Raw genomic sequence first — 20,445 nt, forward strand, 5'->3', positions numbered from 1 at the left:
TGGGCACAGCCTGCAGACCTACAGAAGGCGGACAGCTCCTCCCGGGGGAGCGCCTGGAGAGCAGAGCCTGAGTGTGGAAAGACAGAAGGCAAAGTCAGAAGCCGCTGGGGTCTCTTGCCCAGACTCCAGAGAAGCCCCTGACTCCTGGCCTCCCTGCCTTCCTAGAGGGTAGCTTCTGTGGACAGTGGAATTTTCCCAAGACAGGCTCCTCCCTACTGGGCTGGGATTCTCAGTTCTACCCCATCCTCTCCGAGCTGGGCTACCCCTGGGGCCGGGGGTCAGACGAGGAAAAAAATCCAGAGGGGCTGGATTTTCATGGAATCCGCTGGCCTTGAGAGGAAAGTGTTCTGAGCTTGGGGGTGCTTGCACTGGATCCCTCTCTATTACTATTTGTTTTCTGCCTGGCTGGCTGGACCAGTTAGCCTGGACTTTGACCCTTTTGCTCCAGAGTCCTGGCAAGGGGCAAGGGGCAAGGGGCAAGGGGCTCCTGAGGGCTTCGTGGAGTGCTGGGGCTGGCCCTTCTCCATCTTGTTTCCTCAATTCCACCCCCCAGGGGAAGTGAGGAAACAAGTGACACGACCAGCCGTGTAACTCCGGCGGACTGAGGAGAGGAAGGGAGGGTTAAAGGGGCAGGGATGGAGGCCCCCCCCCTCCTGAGGTTGCCTAGACAACATCAGAAATCATGGCCAGGGCCTCTTCCGCCTGCGGGGCCTCTGCTTCCTGCATCAGTCACTCCCGCTGGGGGCGGGGCAGAGGAAGGGGTTGGATGTGGCAGAGCCAGGCCCAGCTGGTGCGGCTCAGACTCCCCCCCGCCGTGTCTGCGGCCGGAGCCATGGCATCCTATTCATCTGGTCCCGGCAAATCCAAGGCCAAATATCCCTTTAAGAAGCGGGCCAGCCTACACGCTTCCTCTGCAGTACCAGGTGAGTGTGTGCTTCCTGGCCTCAGGCTGGCTCTGCCCCTACCTCTCGCCCAGGCCACTGGTCCCCTCAGGAGGGGGGCTTCTCCTGCACTTTCTCTGCAGTGGTGACCCTTGTCCCCTTCCCAGGGACAGCTGGCTTGGGAGGTGGTGTGGGGAGGGAGGTGGGGTGGAGGGTGACAGGGTTCTGTGTCGGGGATGCTGTCCTCTGTAACGGGGAGTGGGCATGGGTGTGGGTGCAGCAAGAGTGTATTTGCACACGTGTCAGCGTGTGGATGTGCTAAGACTGTTTGCATGTGGAGTGTGTGTGAATGGAGTGGGGGATGTGTGGGACTGACTAGTTTGCAGACTGGCCACACTGCTGGTGTCTGTGCCTTTACCAGGCAGGCTCAGGCTGTCCTCTTGCAGTTAGTTACTCTTTCTAGGATCCTAGATCTTGAACCCCCTTACTGGGGGTCTGATGTTAAGGCATACTTATTGCCGCCCGGCATCTAGGGTCTAGGGGTTCAGCTGTATCTATTGTTTGCAGTTTGTTCATTCCTGATCAGTCTTGTGAGCTTCCTCAGAAGTATGGGGTGTCCTTGGGCTGGGCCCGTGCGGGGGCTCAGGCTGGGGCTGCTGCTGGCCTGCGTGTGCTCCTGCACCCTTTGGTTCGGCTCCCACTCCTGTAGGCATCTCTGCACCGTTTGGATCTTGCAGCGTGGTGCAGCTGTGCCCATCGCCCTGAGGGCTTGGCTGCCTGGGTCCGTGCTTGCTGAGGGATAGCTACCTGCCGTCCGCTGCTCCCAGGCCTGTGGCTAAGGGAAGACCATCCCCACTTTGGTGACCAGGTCAAGCCAGTGCCCCCACCCCCGGAGCACCTGTCTGTACTTGTAGCCTGATTTTGCGTGTGCCTACCTCCTGGTTTTCTTATGCTACTGAAGATGCTGGCCTGAGTTCTGTATTGGCCTGAGGGTCTGTGTTCTCTGTGCCCAGGGAACAGGTCTGTGCCTCCAGAGGGTGTGTCCCCTGAGGCTAGATCTGTATACCTTGGGTTGGTCACATGGTGGGAGCATCTGATTCTTGGGGGTCAAAGCCTTGGGTACCTCTCTGCCTGCCAGGGCAGCCTTGGCAGTGAGTGAGGGGCTCTGGTCAAGTGGGTAGACAGGTTGGCAAGAATCTTGGAGTTGGTGGGAATGGCTGGGGAGTAGCCCCCTCTGGCTTTTGACCACCCCTCCCCACGCCGTGTGTGTGTGTGTGTGTGTGTGTGTGTGTGTGTGTGTGTGTGTGTGTATGTGGGTATGGGTGTGGTGCTGTAGCACAGACTCTGGGAGAAGGGACCAGCAGGCAGCTGGGTCTTCTAGACCTGGCCTCAGGAAGTGTGGAGGTTATTGCCTGTCTGTCCCCTCTAGTGAACCCTGGCAGCCCTGTGTGGTGGCTTGGCAGGCTGGGGGGATGGCTCTGCGTGCCAGAACCTGTCCTGGTCACCCCAGCATTTCTGTGGGGACCCTGGGTCACCCTGCTAGGAGAGGTGGTTGAGATTAGGGCCTTTGACTCAGTTCTGCTGACCCGATACACACCAGCCCTGGAGGTCTGTGGTCAGTCTCTCTGGAGGGGGTTAGAAGTGGGGAGGAGCCATGTAGGGTCAGGGTTCTTGGGGGAAGCAAGGGCCTCAGGCTTTGTCTTAACACTCTGAGGGCAGAGCTGGTGCCCATCTTCCTTCCGCTTTCTGCTCTGCCCTCTTCCAAGTAAGAGACAGTGTTCCCACCCTGCCAATTCTGTTCTCTTCACACCCTCACTGCTCATTGCCTTGGCCTACGCTGGGCCCAGAAGCTCCCCCTGCCCCCAATGGGCGGGACTGCATGTGGGGAGTGTTTGGAGGGTCCCAGGAGTTCATAATCACAGATGATGGTACTTTCCAGAACTATCTTGCAGAGCCGTATCTCTGTGCGCCTTATAGCAGCTGTGGCTAGGCAGGGCAGGACCCCTTATCACCCCATTATAGGCAGACTTGAAGCCTCCAGAAGGTAGAGACTTGCCAGTAATTAGGAACAGAGTCAGACTCAAGTCCTCCAAATTCTAGTCCCACTTCTGAACCTCTTCTCCTGGGCAGTCTGTCCCCAACGATAGGCTTGGACAGGGGCTGGAGGTCTAGGGGGCCATGAACCAGTCCCCTGGGCAACAGGGAAGCTCCGTAACTGGTCCTTTCCTGGACCGAGCCTCTACCCCGGCTGCCAGCCAGTTCCTCTCCCCAGCAGGGGCCCTGTCTCTCCCAAGAGACCCCGTAGTCAGGGGCCCAGAGGGCAGTGGTGAGCCAAACAAGGCCATTGGGCAGAGGAAGCTGGCCTGGGGCTGTTGGGTATGGAGGTGAGGAGGGCTGCTCGTCCAGTCCTACTCTTTGGCTAGCCAGGCCCTACACACTATCCCCTAGGGCACTGCATTTTAAGGAGGCTTGTCCCTTCCCTGCCAGCCTGCCCTGCCCATAACGGCCTGCCCTGCTCCACCCCCTTGGGGGCCCCACTTTGGGCTGGGCCCTGGCACTGTAGAGGTTAAGGGCCTGTTCAGTTTGGGGGTTCCTCTTATTTCCCAACTCTGATACTCCTTCCCTTGATTTCTTTACTCCCCTGAGCTTCCCCAGTCCCCTGCTTGCCGTCATCCCAGGGTCTCCCCTGCATGCAGCTGCACTTGGTACAGCCCGTGCCGGCCCCTGAGCTGTCCTGGGGGACTGGCTGCAGCTCCACTCAGCAAACAGGCGGGCAAGGGGCACAGGGCTGCTGGCCGGCGCTGCCTGACTGCAGGTAAGGCCCAGGCAGGCACCAGGGCGAGGGGGGGCTAGGTCCTGGATCTGGGGCAGGCACCCCCTCTTCTTTTTGTCCAGCCTTAGGACAGGACTCTGGGGTGTTGGGAAGTGGGCCCAGAGACTTCAAGGCATGCTGCCTGGTAGAGCCTCTAGTCCATCCTGAGCCACAGTGGAGAGGGAAAAGGAGGGTGCTGGAGGGGAGTACCCCCCACGGCTGACTGGGAGAGCTTCCTGCTGGGAGGGTGGGGCTGGGGAGCCCAGGGAGGGTCCTCTGGGGTGGGCTAGGAGCTCAGGCAGCCTCTCTAGACTATCAGCTTCAAGGCCTTTAGTGCCAGGCTCCTGTTGGAAGCTGAGGAATTCTTCCTTCCGTGGAGAGAGACTCTGGCTTCTGATACTCCCTTCCCCAGGGCCTCCGGCCCAGATCCTGGGGCCTCTGAGTGGCGCAGACTGTTTGTGGCAGCTCCCTTTGGAGGGGCAGCCAGCAGTGGGAGGGGCAGGCTGGGGCCAGTCCACATCTTGGCAGCCCTGGGGTCCTGGGGGAGAGGGCAGGCCTCCAGGGAGGAGGTAGGGTTCCTGCTGCCAACCAGGTCCTCCACTTCCTCTCTTCCTCTTCCCTTGAAGGCTGGTCCCCAGGTCAGAGCTGAGTGGCAGCTGTGGCTTACCCGGGGTTTGTAGGTCTAGGGTATCAGGCGCAGCCCCTGGCCCTTGAGAGGGGGATCTGCTGGTCCAGAGGCAGGTCTGATCCTGGACTGGCTGCCCTGGAAGCTGTGCACTTGGCATCGCTGGTGTGGCCTTAATGAGCGCCTGGAGAGAGGGGGGGTGGGGAGTGTCTGTGTGTGTGTGTGTGTGTGTGTGTGTGTGTGTGTACGTGTGTACATGGACACGTGGGTGCCTGCCTGTAGCAGGTACTCACATGGAGGTTCTCTCATGGCCTGATGGGGTGGCCCCTAGTCCAGGATTCAGATTTTTATTCCTGGGGTGAATGAATCCACTTGTTCTAGGGGCAGACTCGTGGCCCCACCCATGAGCCTGGAATGGGTGAGGGGTCCCCGTGCCAGACTGCAGGTGAGGTCCACATGCGGGCTCACTCCTCAGCCTCTGAGGGGTGACTGGCCTCTCTCCGGGGCTGGCCTGGGGCAGGCAGGGGCCCAGAGCTTCCAGTGCACCCAGGCCCTGCCCTTCACCCTTTGACCCTGCATCACTGTCTCCACAGAGGCTCGGGGTGGGCTGGGGGCCCCTCCGCTGCAGTCTGCCCGATCCCTGCCAGGCCCTGCCCCCTGCCTCAAGCACTTCCCGCTCGACCTGCGCACGTCTATGGATGGCAAATGCAAGGAGATCGCCGAGGTATCGCCTGGCACCGCACCCTGTGTCCCCCCATCACTGCCGCCATGCCTAGTCTTTGCTCCCCTCACCCCTTCTCCACCTCACCTGTCCCTTTACTTCACGCTTGGCTGTGCCCTGATCCCCTAGCCTGTACCAGGTACCCCCAGCTCCTGTGCCCTCACCCCATCCCCAGACTCTGATGGCTAGGCCACACTGACCCTTCCTTCCCTCCCACCAGGAGCTGTTCAGCCGCTCCCTGGCTGAGAGTGAGCTCCGTAGCGCCCCATACGAGTTCCCGGAGGAGAGCCCCATCGAGCAGCTGGAGGAGCGGCGGCAGCGCCTGGAGCGGCAGATCAGCCAGGATGTCAAGTAAGCCCCCAGGTTCAGAGCCAGACAGGCCACCTCAGGGGGCAAGCCATGGGGTGGGGGGCACAGCCAGGCGGCCCTGGGGTGGGGAGCACAGGAAGCGTGGGGTTGGGGGGAGGGACACAGGACAGTTTGCCCAGCATCCCTCTGTCTCCATCCGGACGCTTTCAGAGCCCCATCTCTCTTCTCTTCCAAGCAGTCCTCCCTCTGGGGCCCCCTGGGGAGGCGGCGCAGAGCAGTGGTGTGAAGCATAGGCTTTGGAGTCAGGCTGCTGGGTTCTGGTTCCGTCTTCTACCCACCAGCGTGGCCTGGAACATGTAGCTTAACTCCTGGGTGTGCTTTCTCATCTCTGATGTGGGGCAAGAGCAGCACCCACGGCATAGGGTTCTACATCCCTGTGAGGACCACAGGTGACACCACATGCACGGCACCTAGGACGGTGCAGGCACCTGGGAGCAAGGGCCTCCTCAGCTGCCTGACCTCTCACTCCTCTTACCTCTAGGCTGGAGCCGGACATCCTGCTTCGGGCCAAGCAAGATTTCCTGAAGACAGACAGTGACTCGGACCTCCAGTGAGGAGGGCAGAGGGGTACGGGGGATGCAGGGCTGGGGCCTGTCCCACTGCTGTCTCCAGCCCCTCCCTCGTACCCTCCACTTGTAGGCTCTACAAGGAGCAGCATGACGGGCAGGGCGACCGGGGCCTGTGGGAGCGAGATGTGGTGCTAGAGCGGGAATTTCAGCGGGTCACCATCTCCGGGGAGGAGAAGTGTGGGGTGAGTGTCCCCGTCCCCTGGATCCTGGTGGGCTCCCCGAGTCTGGGCAGCTGGGGGTAGAGGCCAGAGAGGGTGTTTCTCTTTCTTGAAGCTGGAGGGGCAGAGGGTCTGGTTGGAAGCTAGTTGCGGTGCTGAGAGCAGAATGGTCTGAGGGTTTCTGGGGTCAAGGCCCAGGGAGGAGGTGAGGGTGAGTCGGGTCTGGGTCTGGGACTGGGATCAAGGAGAGTGATTCCCCGTCTCCAGGTGCCATTCACAGACCTGCTGGACGCAGCCAAGAGCGTGGTGCGGGCACTCTTCATCCGGGAGAAGTACATGGCCCTGTCGCTGCAGAGCTTCTGCCCCACCACCCGCCGGTACCTGCAGCAGCTGGCCGAGAAGCCTCTGGAGACACGGACCTATGAGCAGGGCCCGGACACCCCTGTGTCCGCTGGTGGGATCCCCCATCCCTGTCCTACTCCAAGTGCCCTGGTATCCCAGGCTCCCTGAGCTTGGTGCCCAAGAACCTCAGCCTGCCTGCTTTTTCCCACACCCGAGTTTATTCCAGCCTCTTGGCATGCAGGGGTGGAGGCAGGGGCAGGAGCTGTCCTGCTGGGGCTTCTGGGCCAGGCAGCGGGTGGCCTGGAAGAGGCCTGGCCCTGACTCCACCCTCCTCACCCCTGCAGATGCCCCAGTGCACCCCCCTGCGCTGGAGCAGCACCCGTATGAGCGCTGTGAGCCGAGCACCATGCCGGGGGACCTGGGCTTGGGTCTGCGCATGGTGCAGGGCGTGGTTCACGTCTACACCCGCAGGGAGCCCGATGCGCAGTAAGAGGGGCGTGGGGCATTCTGGGGGCGAAGCTGTGGCGGGCTGCATCGGCTCGGGAGGGCCCACAGGGCCTGGCTTGCTCTCCTCACTCAAGCTCCCCCTACACGCCAGCTGCTCAGAGGTGGAGCTGCCGTACCCCGACCTGCAGGAATTTGTGGCAGATGTCAATGTGCTGATGGCTCTGATTATCAATGGCCCCATGTGAGTCTGTGCCCGTACCAGACACTCGGCTCCCCTCCCAGCCCGGATTCTTCCAGCCCCAGCCCTGCCCCAGACACCTGTCACCCAGTCTCCCACCCTTTCAGTCACCGAGTCCTAGATTTTCCCGTCATCTGCTGCCCCCTTGGCAGCCTCAGGCCTGCGCCTTCCTGCTTCCTCCCTCTGCTCTGCTACCCAGGCCCTCCCAGGTGCTTCCTTGCGGGCCTGAGCCCCTGCCTGCTTCTCCTTCTGCCCAGAAAGTCATTCTGTTACCGTCGGCTGCAGTACCTGAGCTCTAAGTTCCAGATGCACGTGCTGCTCAATGAGGATGAAGGAGCTGGCCCGCCCAGAAGAAGGTGCCCCCACGAGACTTCTACAACATCCGCAAGGTGGGTCCTCACCCCCAAGCCTGACCCTGCGCCTCTGCCCCAGCCTCCCCTCCAGGGCCTGGGTCCCCACCCAGCATCCAGGTTTGAAGAGTCCTCTCCCATCCCACCGCCCAGGCTCCGGACTGTCCTGGCCTCCCCGTGGACCCAGCAGTCCCCGTTCCCCCCCAGGTGGACACGCACATCCATGCCTCGTCCTGCATGAACCAGAAGCATCTGCTGCGCTTCATCAAACGGGCGATGAAGGCGGCACCTGGAGGAGATCGTGCACATGGAGCAGGGTCGCGAGCAGACGCTGCGGGAGGTCTTCGAGAGCATGAATCTCACTGCCTACGACCTGAGTGTGGACACGCTCGATGTGCACGCGGTCCGTCCCAGTGGTAGAGGGGCTGAGGGGCTGGGCCAGTGTGCAGGCCCAGGGGTCAGGGGTGACCTTGGGCCTGCCCTTCCTCCCCCAGGACAGGAACACCTTCCATCGCTTTGACAAGTTCAATGCCAAATATAACCCTATTGGGGAGTCTGTCCTCCGAGAGATCTTCATCAAGACCGACAACAGGGTTTCTGGGAAGTACTTTGCTCACATCATCAAGGTAGGGAGGAGGGGCTGCCAGGGCCCACGTATAGGGAGGGGCAGCGTCGGCCTGCGGCAGCCCTCCCTGACTGGGTAGCTGGGGGCTTGCATAGGTGGGTGGGGAAGGTGGGTGAGAGGCATGAAGGGGTCTGACTGAGCACACCTGGTGGGCACGAAGACAGGGACGGGTGAGAAGCCTGAGGGTGACAGTTGCCTCACACGTCCCAGGAGGTGATGTCGGACCTGGAGGAGAGCAAATACCAGAATGCGGAGCTGCGGCTCTCCATTTACGGGCGCTCAAGGGACGAGTGGGACAAGCTGGCGCACTGGGCCGTCATACACCGTGTACACTCTCCCAACGTGCGCTGGCTCGTGCAGGTGCCCCGCCTCTTGTGAGTGTCCCTTGGAGTGGGAGGGAACGTGGGGGCAGAGGTCAAGAGGCCAGGGCCTCCTCCTGCCCTCCTGGGATGGCTGACCCTCCCCTGTCCCAGCCGAGCCCTTGGAACTGGAGGGACTCCCTGGTCCACTCACGGTCTGTCCCGCCCGGCACACCCAATATGGCTCAAAAATGCTTCTGTGATTCTGCCCTGACCTGCACATACCTGCATGCACTCGTCTCGCCTGCAGTGACGTGTACCGTACCAAGGGCCAGCTGGCCAACTTCCAGGAGATGCTGGAGAACATCTTTCTGCCACTGTTCGAGGCCACCATCCACCCTGCCAGCCACCCGGAGCTGCATCTCTTCTTGGAGCATGTGAGGGTGTGGCCCAGGGCTGGGTATAGGGGGGGACACTGCCTCAGGCCTGGCTGCGGCTCTGGACCTGACCCCAGTGTCCTGTGCCAGGTGGATGGCTTTGACAGCGTGGATGATGAGTCCAAGCCTGAGAACCACATCTTTAACCTGGAGAGCCCCCTCCCCGAGGCTTGGGTGGAGGAGGACAACCCACCGTATGCCTACTACTTGTACTACACCTTCGTCAACATGGCCATGCTGAACCACCTGCGCAGGTGCCTGCTCCTGGGCTCTGCTGGTGCCGTGTCTCTGCCTCCCCTGCCAGCTCTCAGCCAGCAGGCCTTACTCTGGGCCTGCCCTGGGCTGGGGCCGCCAGATCTCTGACCCACCTCTTGGCCCCAGTCTTAGATTGGATGGGTTCTCTGCCCTCGAGGCTCTGTGGGTCAGCCCTCGCTGACCAAGAATCTACCCCTGCCCCCTGGTCCTAGGCCCACAGAGTCACTGGGTGGGGGCTCAGGAGCCCAGGCGAGCCAGGCTTGGGACCCGACGCTGTCTTCACGCCCCCCAGGCAGAGGGGCTTCCACACGTTTGTGCTGAGGCCGCACTGTGGGGAGGCCGGGCCCATCCACCATCTGGTGTCGGCCTTCATGCTGGCTGAGAACATCTCGCATGGGCTGCTTCTGCGCAAGGTCAGGCTCCGCACCCCAGCCTCCCCTCCTCCCAGCCCTTCAAGCCTCTTCAGCAACTGGTCCTCCTCCCCAGCTTGGACCCCAGCCTCCACACTGAGGCCCGAACTTGGATTCTGGCTGTAACCGACCCTCTGCAATTCAGGCCCATCCTGGACTGCCCCCTGTCCCCCACTGTGACCTGTAACCCCCAGAGCCAGGTGTCCTCCCCAGTCTGGAGGCCACCTGACAGGCCTGCCCTCCCTGTTGCCTGCCCAGGCCCCGGTCCTGCAGTACCTGTATTACTTGGCCCAGATTGGCATCGCCATGTCCCCACTCAGCAACAACAGCCTCTTCCTCAGCTACCACCGGAACCCACTACCTGAGTACCTGTCCCGCGGCCTCATGGTCTCACTGTCCACCGACGATCCCCTGCAGTTCCACTTCACCAAGGTCAGCACACGGCGGCAGCCTGGTGGGCGGGTGTCCTGGGACACGAAGGCCACCCGGACAGGGCAGGTCTCGGGGCTGGTGCTGCCCTCTGCTGGTGGAGTGCAGCATGCCTCATGGCAAGTCCATGGGAGGGGCGGGTGGCAGGCCCGGTCCCCCCCGCCTGAGGGAACCTGGCCTGTGCAGGAGCCACTGATGGAGGAGTACAGCATCGCCACCCAGGTGTGGAAGCTCAGCTCCTGCGACATGTGCGAGCTGGCACGCAACAGTGTGCTCATGAGTGGCTTCTCCCACAAGGTACTGCACCCCCTTGGCATCCCCTCTCCTCCCCTGCTCTGCATTTTGGGAAGGTCCCAGGGTAGCTGGCCCCTCAGAGCTGGCTGCAGCCCTGCGCATTGTCCTGCCCCTTCAGGTGAAGAGCCACTGGCTGGGACCCAACTATACCAAGGAAGGCCCTGAGGGCAATGACATCCGCCGCACCAATGTGCCGGACATCCGTGTGGGCTACCGCCATGAGACCCTGTGCCAGGAGCTGGCGCTCATCACGCAGGCCGTGCAGAGCGAGATGCTGGAGACTATCCCGGAGGAGGCGGGCATCACCATGAGCCCGGGGCCTCAGTGAGCCCGGCCCAAACAGTGCCCCCGCGTCTTGGCACCTTGACCACGTTCTGTCCTCAGACCCCTCCCGCCCTGTTGTGGTCTCTGCATGTGTCTGTTCTTTGTTCTGTCCTGCATGTCTCTACCTGTATCTGTGCCGCCCAGGAGCCGCTTTACCCTTGTCTTGGCTCTGGTGGCACCTGATGGCCCAGGTTTGAGGTCTGCCCTGCTGGTGGACCTGTCCCAGGATCCTCTGAAGGCTGGCTGTCCTGCGGGCATCTGAGTGTCCACAAGAGCCAGGGAAGGTTGTGGGGGTCTGGCCCTTGGGGTCCTGGCTTGGGCAAATTTGAGCTTCGGCTGGGGCTTGAGTTTGGGCCTCCGTCTTGCTTATGTGGCTGAGGGGCAGTCAGGTGTGGCCTGTACACGTGTGTTGTGGGCACGGACTGCCAGGGATCTGCGGCAGGTAGAATTGGCTGAGTCACAGCCCTGGCTGCCTGGGCTTGGGCCCCGGAGGTGCTGGACCAGCACCTCTGCCAAGTCACGGCCCAGCAGCTTTCACCGTCCTTCCTCTGGTCCATGTGCTCCCCTGGTGTCAGCTTCCTGTGCCTCTGTGGGAGGGGGCAGCTGCCCTGTGCTGTGTCTGGCGCCATTGCAGCTGGAGGGTCCTGGATCTGCCACCAGCCCTGAGGGCAGTATCCCTGCTGTGGTCCCCAGAGTTTTGACCAGACCTGGATCCCACCTGGTCCCCTGTGTTGTGTTCTGGACCGAGGCCTTTGCTATGAAGTGCGGTGTTTCATACAATCCCATCTTTCCTAGTGCATGAGAAATAAAGATTATTTAAGTAACGAGGCAGATGGGGTCTCTGTTGGGAGAGGGAGAGCTGTGGTGGATGGTGGCTGAGGTTGGGTCCAGGAACACTGTGGATGGAGATACAGAAAATTCTGAGGGGAGTGATTGGGCTTGAGTGAGTGTGTTTATGCATGTGGAAACTGACAAAGGCAGCGGGGTGGGAGGAGAGGCCCACCGGGGACCTGTCTGCTGCCCCTAGGCCCTCGTCCAGCCTGCCCCCTCTGAAATGGACATTTGGCCCCAGGTCTCGGGCACATCTCTGTCACATCAGTTTGGGGAGTAGCATCCCCTTTCCACCTTCTACTTCCTCCTCACCTCCAGCCTCTTAGGACACCCTAGTAGATGTGGGAATGTGAGATTACAAGCAAGCCTGAGGCCAGTGGTTCTGAAACTCTGGGGACATCAGGCCCTTCTGGGGAGCTTGTTTAAAACGCTGTTTCCAGGTCCTACCCTCTGCGATTTTGATTCAGTAGGTGGGAGGCGTAGCGCAGAAATCTGCAAGCTCCCGGCAGATTCTCTTGCAAAGGGTTGGAGCAGGCGTGTGCCTTCTGAATCCAGACCTAACCAGCTTGGCTTCAGTCCCATGTTTAATTCATGATTTTTGGAGCACCTCCTTGGGCACAGAGGTTGCTGGACTCTGTTGCCCGTGTAAGGAGGAGAGTGGAATGTGCCCTGTGCCGTGCAGGGTCTTGGGTTGGCGATGGAGAAGCTGTTTGCTGCTGCTGCGAGTGGGGAGAAAGACGGCTGGTCGCTTCAGACACAATTAGCCCTAGAACAGTGTGAGCCTGCCTAACTGAGGGCCTGGAGAGGGAACAGGAGGCTGGCTGCCTCCCCACTCCTGGGCAGCTTGCTCTGCTCCAGCCCCGCCTCTCTTCCTGCATCTGCATCTTGCCTAGCCCTCTGGGCAGAAGCTCCCCCGATGCCACTGCCTCCTGAGGGCTACTGGCCAGGCGCACTCCTGGCCAAGGCCCAGGGTCCTTCTGTCTTCAGAAGGCATCTCTAGCCAATTTGTTCTAGCCGTTTACACAACGTAGAGCAGAACGTTAGAGCTGGATGCTGAGCAAGAGATTGTACAAGTCTGGCTGGTTTCTGGTTGGGGAAACAGGCCCAGGAGATGCAACTGGCTGGTGGCGGAATCTGGGCTGGAGCCAGGGGAGCTTGGGGTCCAGGGCTCCCCACCTCACGCTGGGCCTGCAACTGCCCAAGGGAGGATGCTTTAACAGGCTGAAGGGAACTTACTTTTCAAGGAGGTGAATGTATTTAATAGTAAAAAAACATGTGTCTTCATCTGTAAGACAAGGAAGGAGGATTAGAAGATCTTTCTAGAAGCCAAGAATTACCTGTCTCATTTGCTAGCACTTAGGACAGCCAAGACTCCGTATTTTCTCATTGAACTTGTCATATAATAGAATCCTTCATTCCATTTTTCTCGTCCCTTGTACATTCTTCTCAGTGTTCTGAGGCCTAGCTGTAAGAATATTACCAATTTAAAAAGTTTCTTAACAGCCTCCCCACTGTTTTTTTTTTTAAACAACTTGCTTCTAGATATTTTGTCTCTCAGAAATTTCTCTTTTAAACATTTATTGAGAGCAAATAATTTTAAAACAGACCTTAGTACTTTTTCCTAACTGAAAAGAGTAATTTTCATTTAAAAAGTTTGGAAAATATAGAAAAAATGGGAAGAGGAAAAAAGCCCACTCATAATCTACCAGTTTCAACAAATATTTGATCAACTTCTGTCTGAGATACATTTATATGTTTAAAATATATTTTATATATTTACATATTCCTTTCAGTTCTTTTTAAAAAGGCATTTTAAGTTGAGATCATGCATGTATAATTTTGTATTTTAAAAATATTATAATGTCCTTCCACATTTCATTAATATTTTTACATTCTTTATAAATTTTAATCACTGTACACTGCCCCATGATGAGCCTCACCATCATGGCTCTTCTTTGTTAAGAATAACTATGGCCTAATGTCGTGGCTCCCAGTGTCTGCTTTGGCTCCAGACCACTGGGGTTTGAATTTTGGCTTCACTGCTTACTGGCTGTGTGACCTTGGGCAAGTTACTTCCCCTCTCTGTGCCTCCAGGTCCTCACCAATTTCATAGGGATAATAATAGCACTTTTCTCATGGGTTGATTTTGGATTCACTGAGTCTCGATATAAAGCACTAAGTGCTCAAAAAATATTAAATATTATTATCGTTGCATATAGGGCTTTACAGATTATTCCTAATCTAGATGAACATGAATGAAATGACCAGGTCCAAGATATCTATCTTATTGCTTCTTGATAGAATGAATCAAAGTGTGTCAACTGAAGTTAAAGTCCTTTTGCCGCCTTCTGTCTCACCCACTCCAGTGCAGTCCTTCTACCTCCTTCCCTTTCTTGGAATTATGTCATGCCCCTCCTCGTGGCCTGCTTGGGAGGTGTGTGTGGAAGTATTTGTGAAGAGGCTGCATCTTCCCTCCTCTCCCTCTTTCCTCGATGGTCGGGATCCAGGGCTCCTGCCTCTTGTGTGGAGAAGTGAGTGGAGTGGATGGCAGAGGGAATTCACAAAACTGGTCTGCTCTGAAGGGCCCCAGACAGAGTGCAATAAAACAGGCAAATCAACTTGTCTCGGCCAGTCTGCTTTGAATGGGCCCAGCCCTGAGTGACGTCTACACTGGGGGACTGTCCCTTGTCAGTCAAAAAATGCTGTGGCTGGGCGGGCTGTGCCAGGCCACATCACACCCTGCCCTGCTTCACCTCCTGGTGCCCCTTCCTGGGGGACTTGAGGGGAGCAGAGGGGCAATTGGCTGTGCCCCCAGATGGAAGGGGCTGGTAAGGCTTGGTTAGGATGACAGTGATCCTGATTTCCAAACCTTACATGAGAATGTTCGCCCCATCAAAGCATTGCCTCATTCGTAAATGTATGTATATGGAACTCCAATAAAGATTTAAGCATTAAATCACGTTTAATCCAACATTTGGCAAATCATTTTGTTTTCAAAATGAGAATAAAATTACCCAAATAAGGATGCCCTGGACCATCTGGGGTCGGGTGCTCTGGCAGCTGGACCTGCAGGGGCAGGCTGCATGTCTGGAGATGGAGAGGAGCCAGTGTGCTGGCTCCGCGAGCAATCCCGTCCTATCCAGGGGCCAGGGAGGACTTCTAAAGGCCCAGGAAATGCTGGAGACTCGAAAGAAAAACTTTGGGGGCTGAAAAATACGAAAAAGCGTCAAAATTGCTAAATGTTTAATGCCTTCAGAAAGTAACATGTCAACTTTAATATTTGTTAAGTCTGGTATCCATACAAATGTCACTATATTTGAAAACAATTTGTAGGTTGGATTTTTGTCATGAGTTCCAGAATATGCAGGAATGATTGAAGAGAAATCATAGCCAGTAGCAAATTGAAAGAGTTACTCAGAGTCTAGTAATTTCAAAAGCAAATTCATAAAAATCCTTTTACATTTCAAGCAGAGTTATATTTAATGAGGAATGTGGGTGCAGTTTTAATGTTTGTGGCGATGAGGGTGGGGCCTCCGAGAGTCTGATGCAGGGTCTGGAAAGGGCTGAAAGCGCCCTGCCCTGCAGTCCTGCTCTGGGCGGGGATCAGCTCAACTCTGGACTAGCCTGGCCCCTTTGCCCTCCTGCCTCCCTAATGAGTCTAGGCAGATGCAGGGCACCTGTTACTGCCACAGGCATCTTCTCTAGGTCTGTGCAGGACCACGTGTGCCTGGAGTTTGTCTCCATTTTGCAGATGAGGAACTGACTTGGATTTGAAACCTGAGTGTTCCACTTATTAGCTGGGCAAGTCCCCCCTCCTCCCTGACTTTCTGGGTTTGGGGGTGACAGCCCATTCTCAGCCTGTGTTTTCCATGTGGGGTAAATACCTCCCGGGCACCCGGCACTGGGCTGAGCACTTTACAAGTGTGAGTGCATTTCATGTGCCTAAGGACTCTGCATGCTAGCTCTCACCATGGATGCTCTGCCTTAGAGAGAAAACTGAGGGTCAGGGAGGTTAAGTAACTTATCCAAGGTGACCCCACTGGCAAATGGAAGAGCTGGGATTTGAAGCTAGAACTGTCTAGCTGCAAAGTCCTTGTTCCTCCTACTCTATGACGGTCCCTGGGGCGGGGGTTGGGGGGGCCTGTGAGTGCTGCATGTCTGGTGGGAGTGGGTCTCTGTAGAATTGGGTGCACAGGGAAGGGACAGTGCCTGGTTCTGGTGAGCAGATGGACCAGCAGAGGCAAGGCTGGAGGCACAAAGGCTGTGGAGGAGGCTCCTGTAGCATCCCAGGTGTGAGTGGGAGTGGGGAGCTTTTGTGGGGAGGCAGTTAAGACCAGTGGTGAAGGAAGGGGTGGCAGAACTGGCCTCAGTGGCTGGCACAGCTTGGTCAAAGACTGAGTATGTGAATGCCCTGAGGCAGGTGTGTACTCCAGTTGGCCACAAGCCCCATCCCTCCCTGATGCCTTTCACCTGGCCCAATCTACACACTGCCATGGAGGCATCTGACTTTGTGATCCCTGGGTTAAATCACTGTTTCGCGGTACAGCTCTTTCACTTTATTAGCTGTGATCTTGGGCGAATTGTATGAACTCTGAGCTTCAGTTCTCTTATCTATAAGATGGAGACACCAAGGTCTCCTGCACTGGCTGTTGTGGACATTAAATACCGTATATAAAGCTCTTAGCAGAGTGATCAGCACACAGAAAACCCTTGGTGCTCATGTGAAACTTTGTGAAACCTTAATGCCCTTTTTGCTTCCTGTCTCTATCTCCCCATCCACCCCTCCTTCTCCCCAGCAGACCATGGAGTCCGATTCCTGCTGCTGCTTTTTGCTCACATCCCAGAGGCAGCAAAGACATTTACTGGGCGAGAGGCACGTGCTGGGGCAGAAGTGGGGGAGGAGAGAGCAGCAGAGAGGAGACCCCTTGGCTGTACTCACTGAGGGCCTCGGTGGGTGAGCATCTTAGCAGAGGTCGAGATGGAGATGGTATTCAAAAGCTGCGGAGGGAGGCAACCCTGCAGGCCTGATCCTCTGTCTGTCACGGTGTCCGGAGATGACCAGTGCACAGGACCCGACTCCCTCTGACCGAGGTCACAGGAGACATGCAAGTCTCACAGCAGAACAGGGAAGTTACTCACCAACTTATGAGAGGGAATCAAAACACCAAGCAGGGGGTTTTCTCAAAAGTCAATCCGCAGTGGCTTGGTGAGTGGTGAGATGCAACCAGGGTTTTGAACAGCCTCTGTTGGCCCTGTGGCTCTTTCTCCTCTGCATCCATGTGTCCCTGAGCAGAGCCATTCTAACTCATAGAGTGCCTTTGTGTATTTAGAAAAAGATGCCCCTTCTCTGAGGAGACGGGCCTCATGCTGGGGAGCACAGCTTGGTGAGCAGAGAATAGGCTGGCTTTTGGTCCCTGATCACCCAGGGGCTCTTGTCAGTGGATACCCTGTTGGATGTAGGTAGCAGACTGGCCCTGGGGCCCCTGGGCACCTGCAGCCTGAGGGTGTGTGTGCAGCCACGTTGTCACTGATGCCACTGGCTCTCGCATCTGCTCTTGGAGGATGTCACCCAGCCAGGTCTGGGAGTTCCTGGCAGCATCCTACATGAGCTTATGAGTCAGATGAAGCTGCAGTCACCTCTGGTCCATCCCTGTCCTGTAGCTGAATAAGGCTCAGTGGCCACAGAGCTGCCCCAGTGCCTCAGTGCTGCTGTCAGGGTGCACGTGTTCATGCCACGGTGTCCCCAGGACAGTCTGCCTCGGGTGCTGGAGACCCCACTGTGAAGAATCGGGCGCATGGCTCTCTCCCGCCCTCTCTGCCACATCCCGTCCCTGTCCATCTGGGGCCTTGCAGGGCTGCTTGAACACCTGGGTCATGCGCAAACCCAGGGCTGATGTTCACCCGCGTTATCACCTTTGTGGCAGGATAGGAAAAGGTGGCCCCTTTGGGCAGACGTGGCCGTGACAGCTCACAGAACTGATGGCATTTTTGGGTAGAGAAAAGGGTGTTCTCCCCCACCCCAGGTAATCACAGGCAGCCATGCCAGGGTGAGTTCCTTGGTGAGCAGAGGGTAGACTGGATTTCAGCTTCCCCTTGCCCAGCCGCAACCCGGGACTGGTAGCCCTATGCAGTTTCCAACATGTCCACACGGTGGCGGTACTGAGATCCTTGTGAGAACCCCACGGGCTTCTGCCCGCAGCTCCTGGCTCTGAGGCTGGGCTGGGACACCCTCTCCAGGCACCCATGCCACTGACTCATGCAGTGGGCACCTGTGGGGCCCCGCCCCACTAGCCCAGTAGGCAGACTGGCTCACGTACGAATCCTCCCAGTGAGATGTGGCTTAGGCTAAGCCAGGAGTCCCCCAGGAGTAGAGCTGCCCAGGGGCCAACTGATGTGGACACCCTTTGTCCTGGACAAGGATTCTAATCCTTTTTTTCTTTTTTAAAGATTTTTTTTTTTTTTTGATGTGGACCATTTTTAAAGTCTTTATTGAATTTGTCACAATGTTGCTTCTGTTTAATGTTTTGGTTTTTTGGCCACAAGTCATGTGGGACCTTGGCTCCCCAGTCAGGGATCAAACCCGCACACCCTGCATTGGAAGGTGAAGTCCCAACCACTGGACCTCCAGGGAAGTCCCAGGATTCTAATCCTTTTGCTGTGCTGGTCTAGACCCTGCTCTACCCCTTTCTCTCATTACCACATTCTTCTTTCAGCTCTGTGGGCCACATGTGGGTAGGCCCCCTCTCCTTCTACACTCAGCAGGTCCTGACTGGATTTCCCGGCTGCCCCTGCTGCTCATCTGGAGCGCCTCTTAGTTTGTTTTTTTTTTTTTTTTGCGGTACGCAGGCCTCTCACTGTTGTGGCCTCTCCTGTTGCGGAGCACAGGCTCCGGACGCGCAGGCTCAGCGGCCATGGCTCACGGGCCCAGCCGCTCCGCGGCATGTGGGATCCGGACACGCGGCACAAACCCGTGTCCCCTGCCTTGGCAGGCAGACTCTCAACCACTGCGCCACCAGGGAAGCCCGCCTCTTAGTTTTAAGACGATTTCTGCAGGAGTTCATTTTATCTCCTCTGAGTGGATTCTCCTGTAACCTTCAGAGCTTGAGGAAGGCCTATTTGTCCCTGCCATGAACCAGCCGCACCCCAGTCCTAGTCGAGGAGACAAGGTTTCTTGCTAAGAGTGCTGGCAGAGGTCCATTTCGGCTGTGGTGGTCAGCGGGGAGGAAGCTCTGGGCTCCAAGGAGGAGGTGGGCTTTGATCGGGCTCGGCAAGGATAGAGAGAACCTTCATGGAGGAGGGGGAGGGAGGAAGACATCGTGGGGCTGCTTGGGGGCATCTCCCCCTCATCCTCTGGTGTGGGGTCAGTGTCCTGAAGGCCATAGGGGCAGTGCCTCGCTGGGGTGGGACCTGGAGGGGTGTCCTTGCCTCTTGGAGACGGGCTGAGTCAGCTGGCATGGGAGGCTTGTTCAGTACTTTGCTCCCCATGGGTGCCCAGCGTATAGCTCTGGCAGGGAGTTTGGGGGCCTGAATTCATCCATCAAGGATAATGATAACAATCGCTAACATTTATTAAGCACTTTCCATATGCCACACACTGTTTTAGGAACTTTACATGTATGACCTAATTTATCTTCAAATCGGCCGTATGAAATAGGCACTATTATTATTGCCATTTACAGAGGAAAAAAGCACAGAGCAGTTAAGTGACATTCCCAGGGTCATACAGATAGCAAGCGGTGGATCCAGGATGCCAACCCAGGAGGTCTGTCTCTACCTGTTGTGCCCCACTGCCTTCTTCCTTTGGGTTCTGTGGATGAGGTGGCCAAGGAGGCCATGATGGCTAGGCAGGGTGGAGCCTGGTCCCACAGATTGTAAGCGAAGGCCTCACCAGCCCCTCTCAGTGAATTTCCACATGTAGGCTGTGGTTACAGCCCTACCCTCGGGGATGGCAGCCTGGGCCCTGCCCTGTCTCTGTGACGCCAAGTTAGAATCAACTCTTTGTCCCCACTTTCTGTTTCACACCTGCCAAGCCAAAGTGCCGCCCCCCCCCCCCACCGCCCGGACTCCCTGTGAATGCCCCACCTACACCTATATACCTCTTCTGGCCCTTAGGGTCTTCCTTTGATTTCCTTACTACCTCTGGCTCCTGAGCAGAATTATTTTTCTCCTTGGAACTACTTACCACTTATATGGCTATGACATATATAGTCCTAAGTGCAACCCTTATCCAAGACCTGGTGAAAACAGAATGCCTTCTACCTGCCTCTACCCTGAGTCAAAGAGAAGTTACTACCATCACTTACCTGAAAACTGGGGGTCAGGAAAGGATGGCGTTTTCAATAACTGGATGTGCATATGGAAACAATGCCAACAACTCCAGCCTCACACTAAATACAGAAGTCAATTTCACAGGTCTTGAAGATCTGCTTTATGTGAAAATATAGAGGAACATCTTGATGACCCTGGAGTGCCAAGATTTCTTAAACAGGAGACAAAAGCACTAATCATGAAGGAAAAAAATGATAAATGAGATTTATATTAAGATAAAGAAATTCTGTTTATCAAAAGCCACAGGATGAGAGCAGAAAATAAAGGGCTTGCATCCAGAATAAAGTGTTCCTACAAAGCAATAAGAAAAAGACAACACTAGTAAATAAACAGAGGTCTTGGTCAGGCATTTCACAGAAGAGGACATCTAAATGACCAGTAGGGCTTCCCTGGTGGCGCAGTGGTTGGGAGTCTGCCTGCCGATGCAGGGGACGCGGGTTCGTGCCCTGGTCCGGGAAGATCCCACATGCCATGCAGTGGCTGGGCCCGTGAGCCATGGCCACTGAGCCTGCGTGTCCGGAGCCTGTGCTCCACAACGGGAGAGGCCACAACAGTGAGAGGCCCGCGTACAGCAAAAAAATAAATAAATAAATAAACGACCAATAAACACACAAAGAGGTGTTCATCTTCATTTGCCATCAGGGAAATCTACACTGAGGCCTCAAACTGCCACTAGCAGACACCTGCCAAACTGACCAAAA

General features: G+C 56.8%; 1 protein-coding gene across 1 annotated transcript; it reads left to right on the plus strand.

Moving 5' to 3' along the window:
- The first annotated feature begins 771 nt into the window (after positions 1-771).
- AMPD2 (adenosine monophosphate deaminase 2) lies at positions 772-11,413 on the plus strand. The gene is given in 20 exon segments (XM_032634761.1): positions 772-923; positions 4,912-5,042; positions 5,260-5,390; positions 5,890-5,958; positions 6,048-6,159; positions 6,403-6,589; positions 6,822-6,963; positions 7,076-7,165; positions 7,420-7,492; positions 7,495-7,551; positions 7,720-7,794; positions 7,796-7,915; positions 8,007-8,138; positions 8,348-8,511; positions 8,747-8,873; positions 8,964-9,127; positions 9,421-9,541; positions 9,797-9,970; positions 10,154-10,264; positions 10,380-11,413. Coding segments are annotated over 20 exon segments (2,481 nt in total). The 5' UTR covers positions 772-832; the 3' UTR covers positions 10,590-11,413.
- Positions 11,414-20,445: the final 9,032 nt, after the last annotated feature.

Source organism: Phocoena sinus, chromosome 1 (genome assembly GCF_008692025.1).
Source record: "Phocoena sinus isolate mPhoSin1 chromosome 1, mPhoSin1.pri, whole genome shotgun sequence".
NCBI lineage: Eukaryota > Metazoa > Chordata > Mammalia > Artiodactyla > Phocoenidae > Phocoena > Phocoena sinus.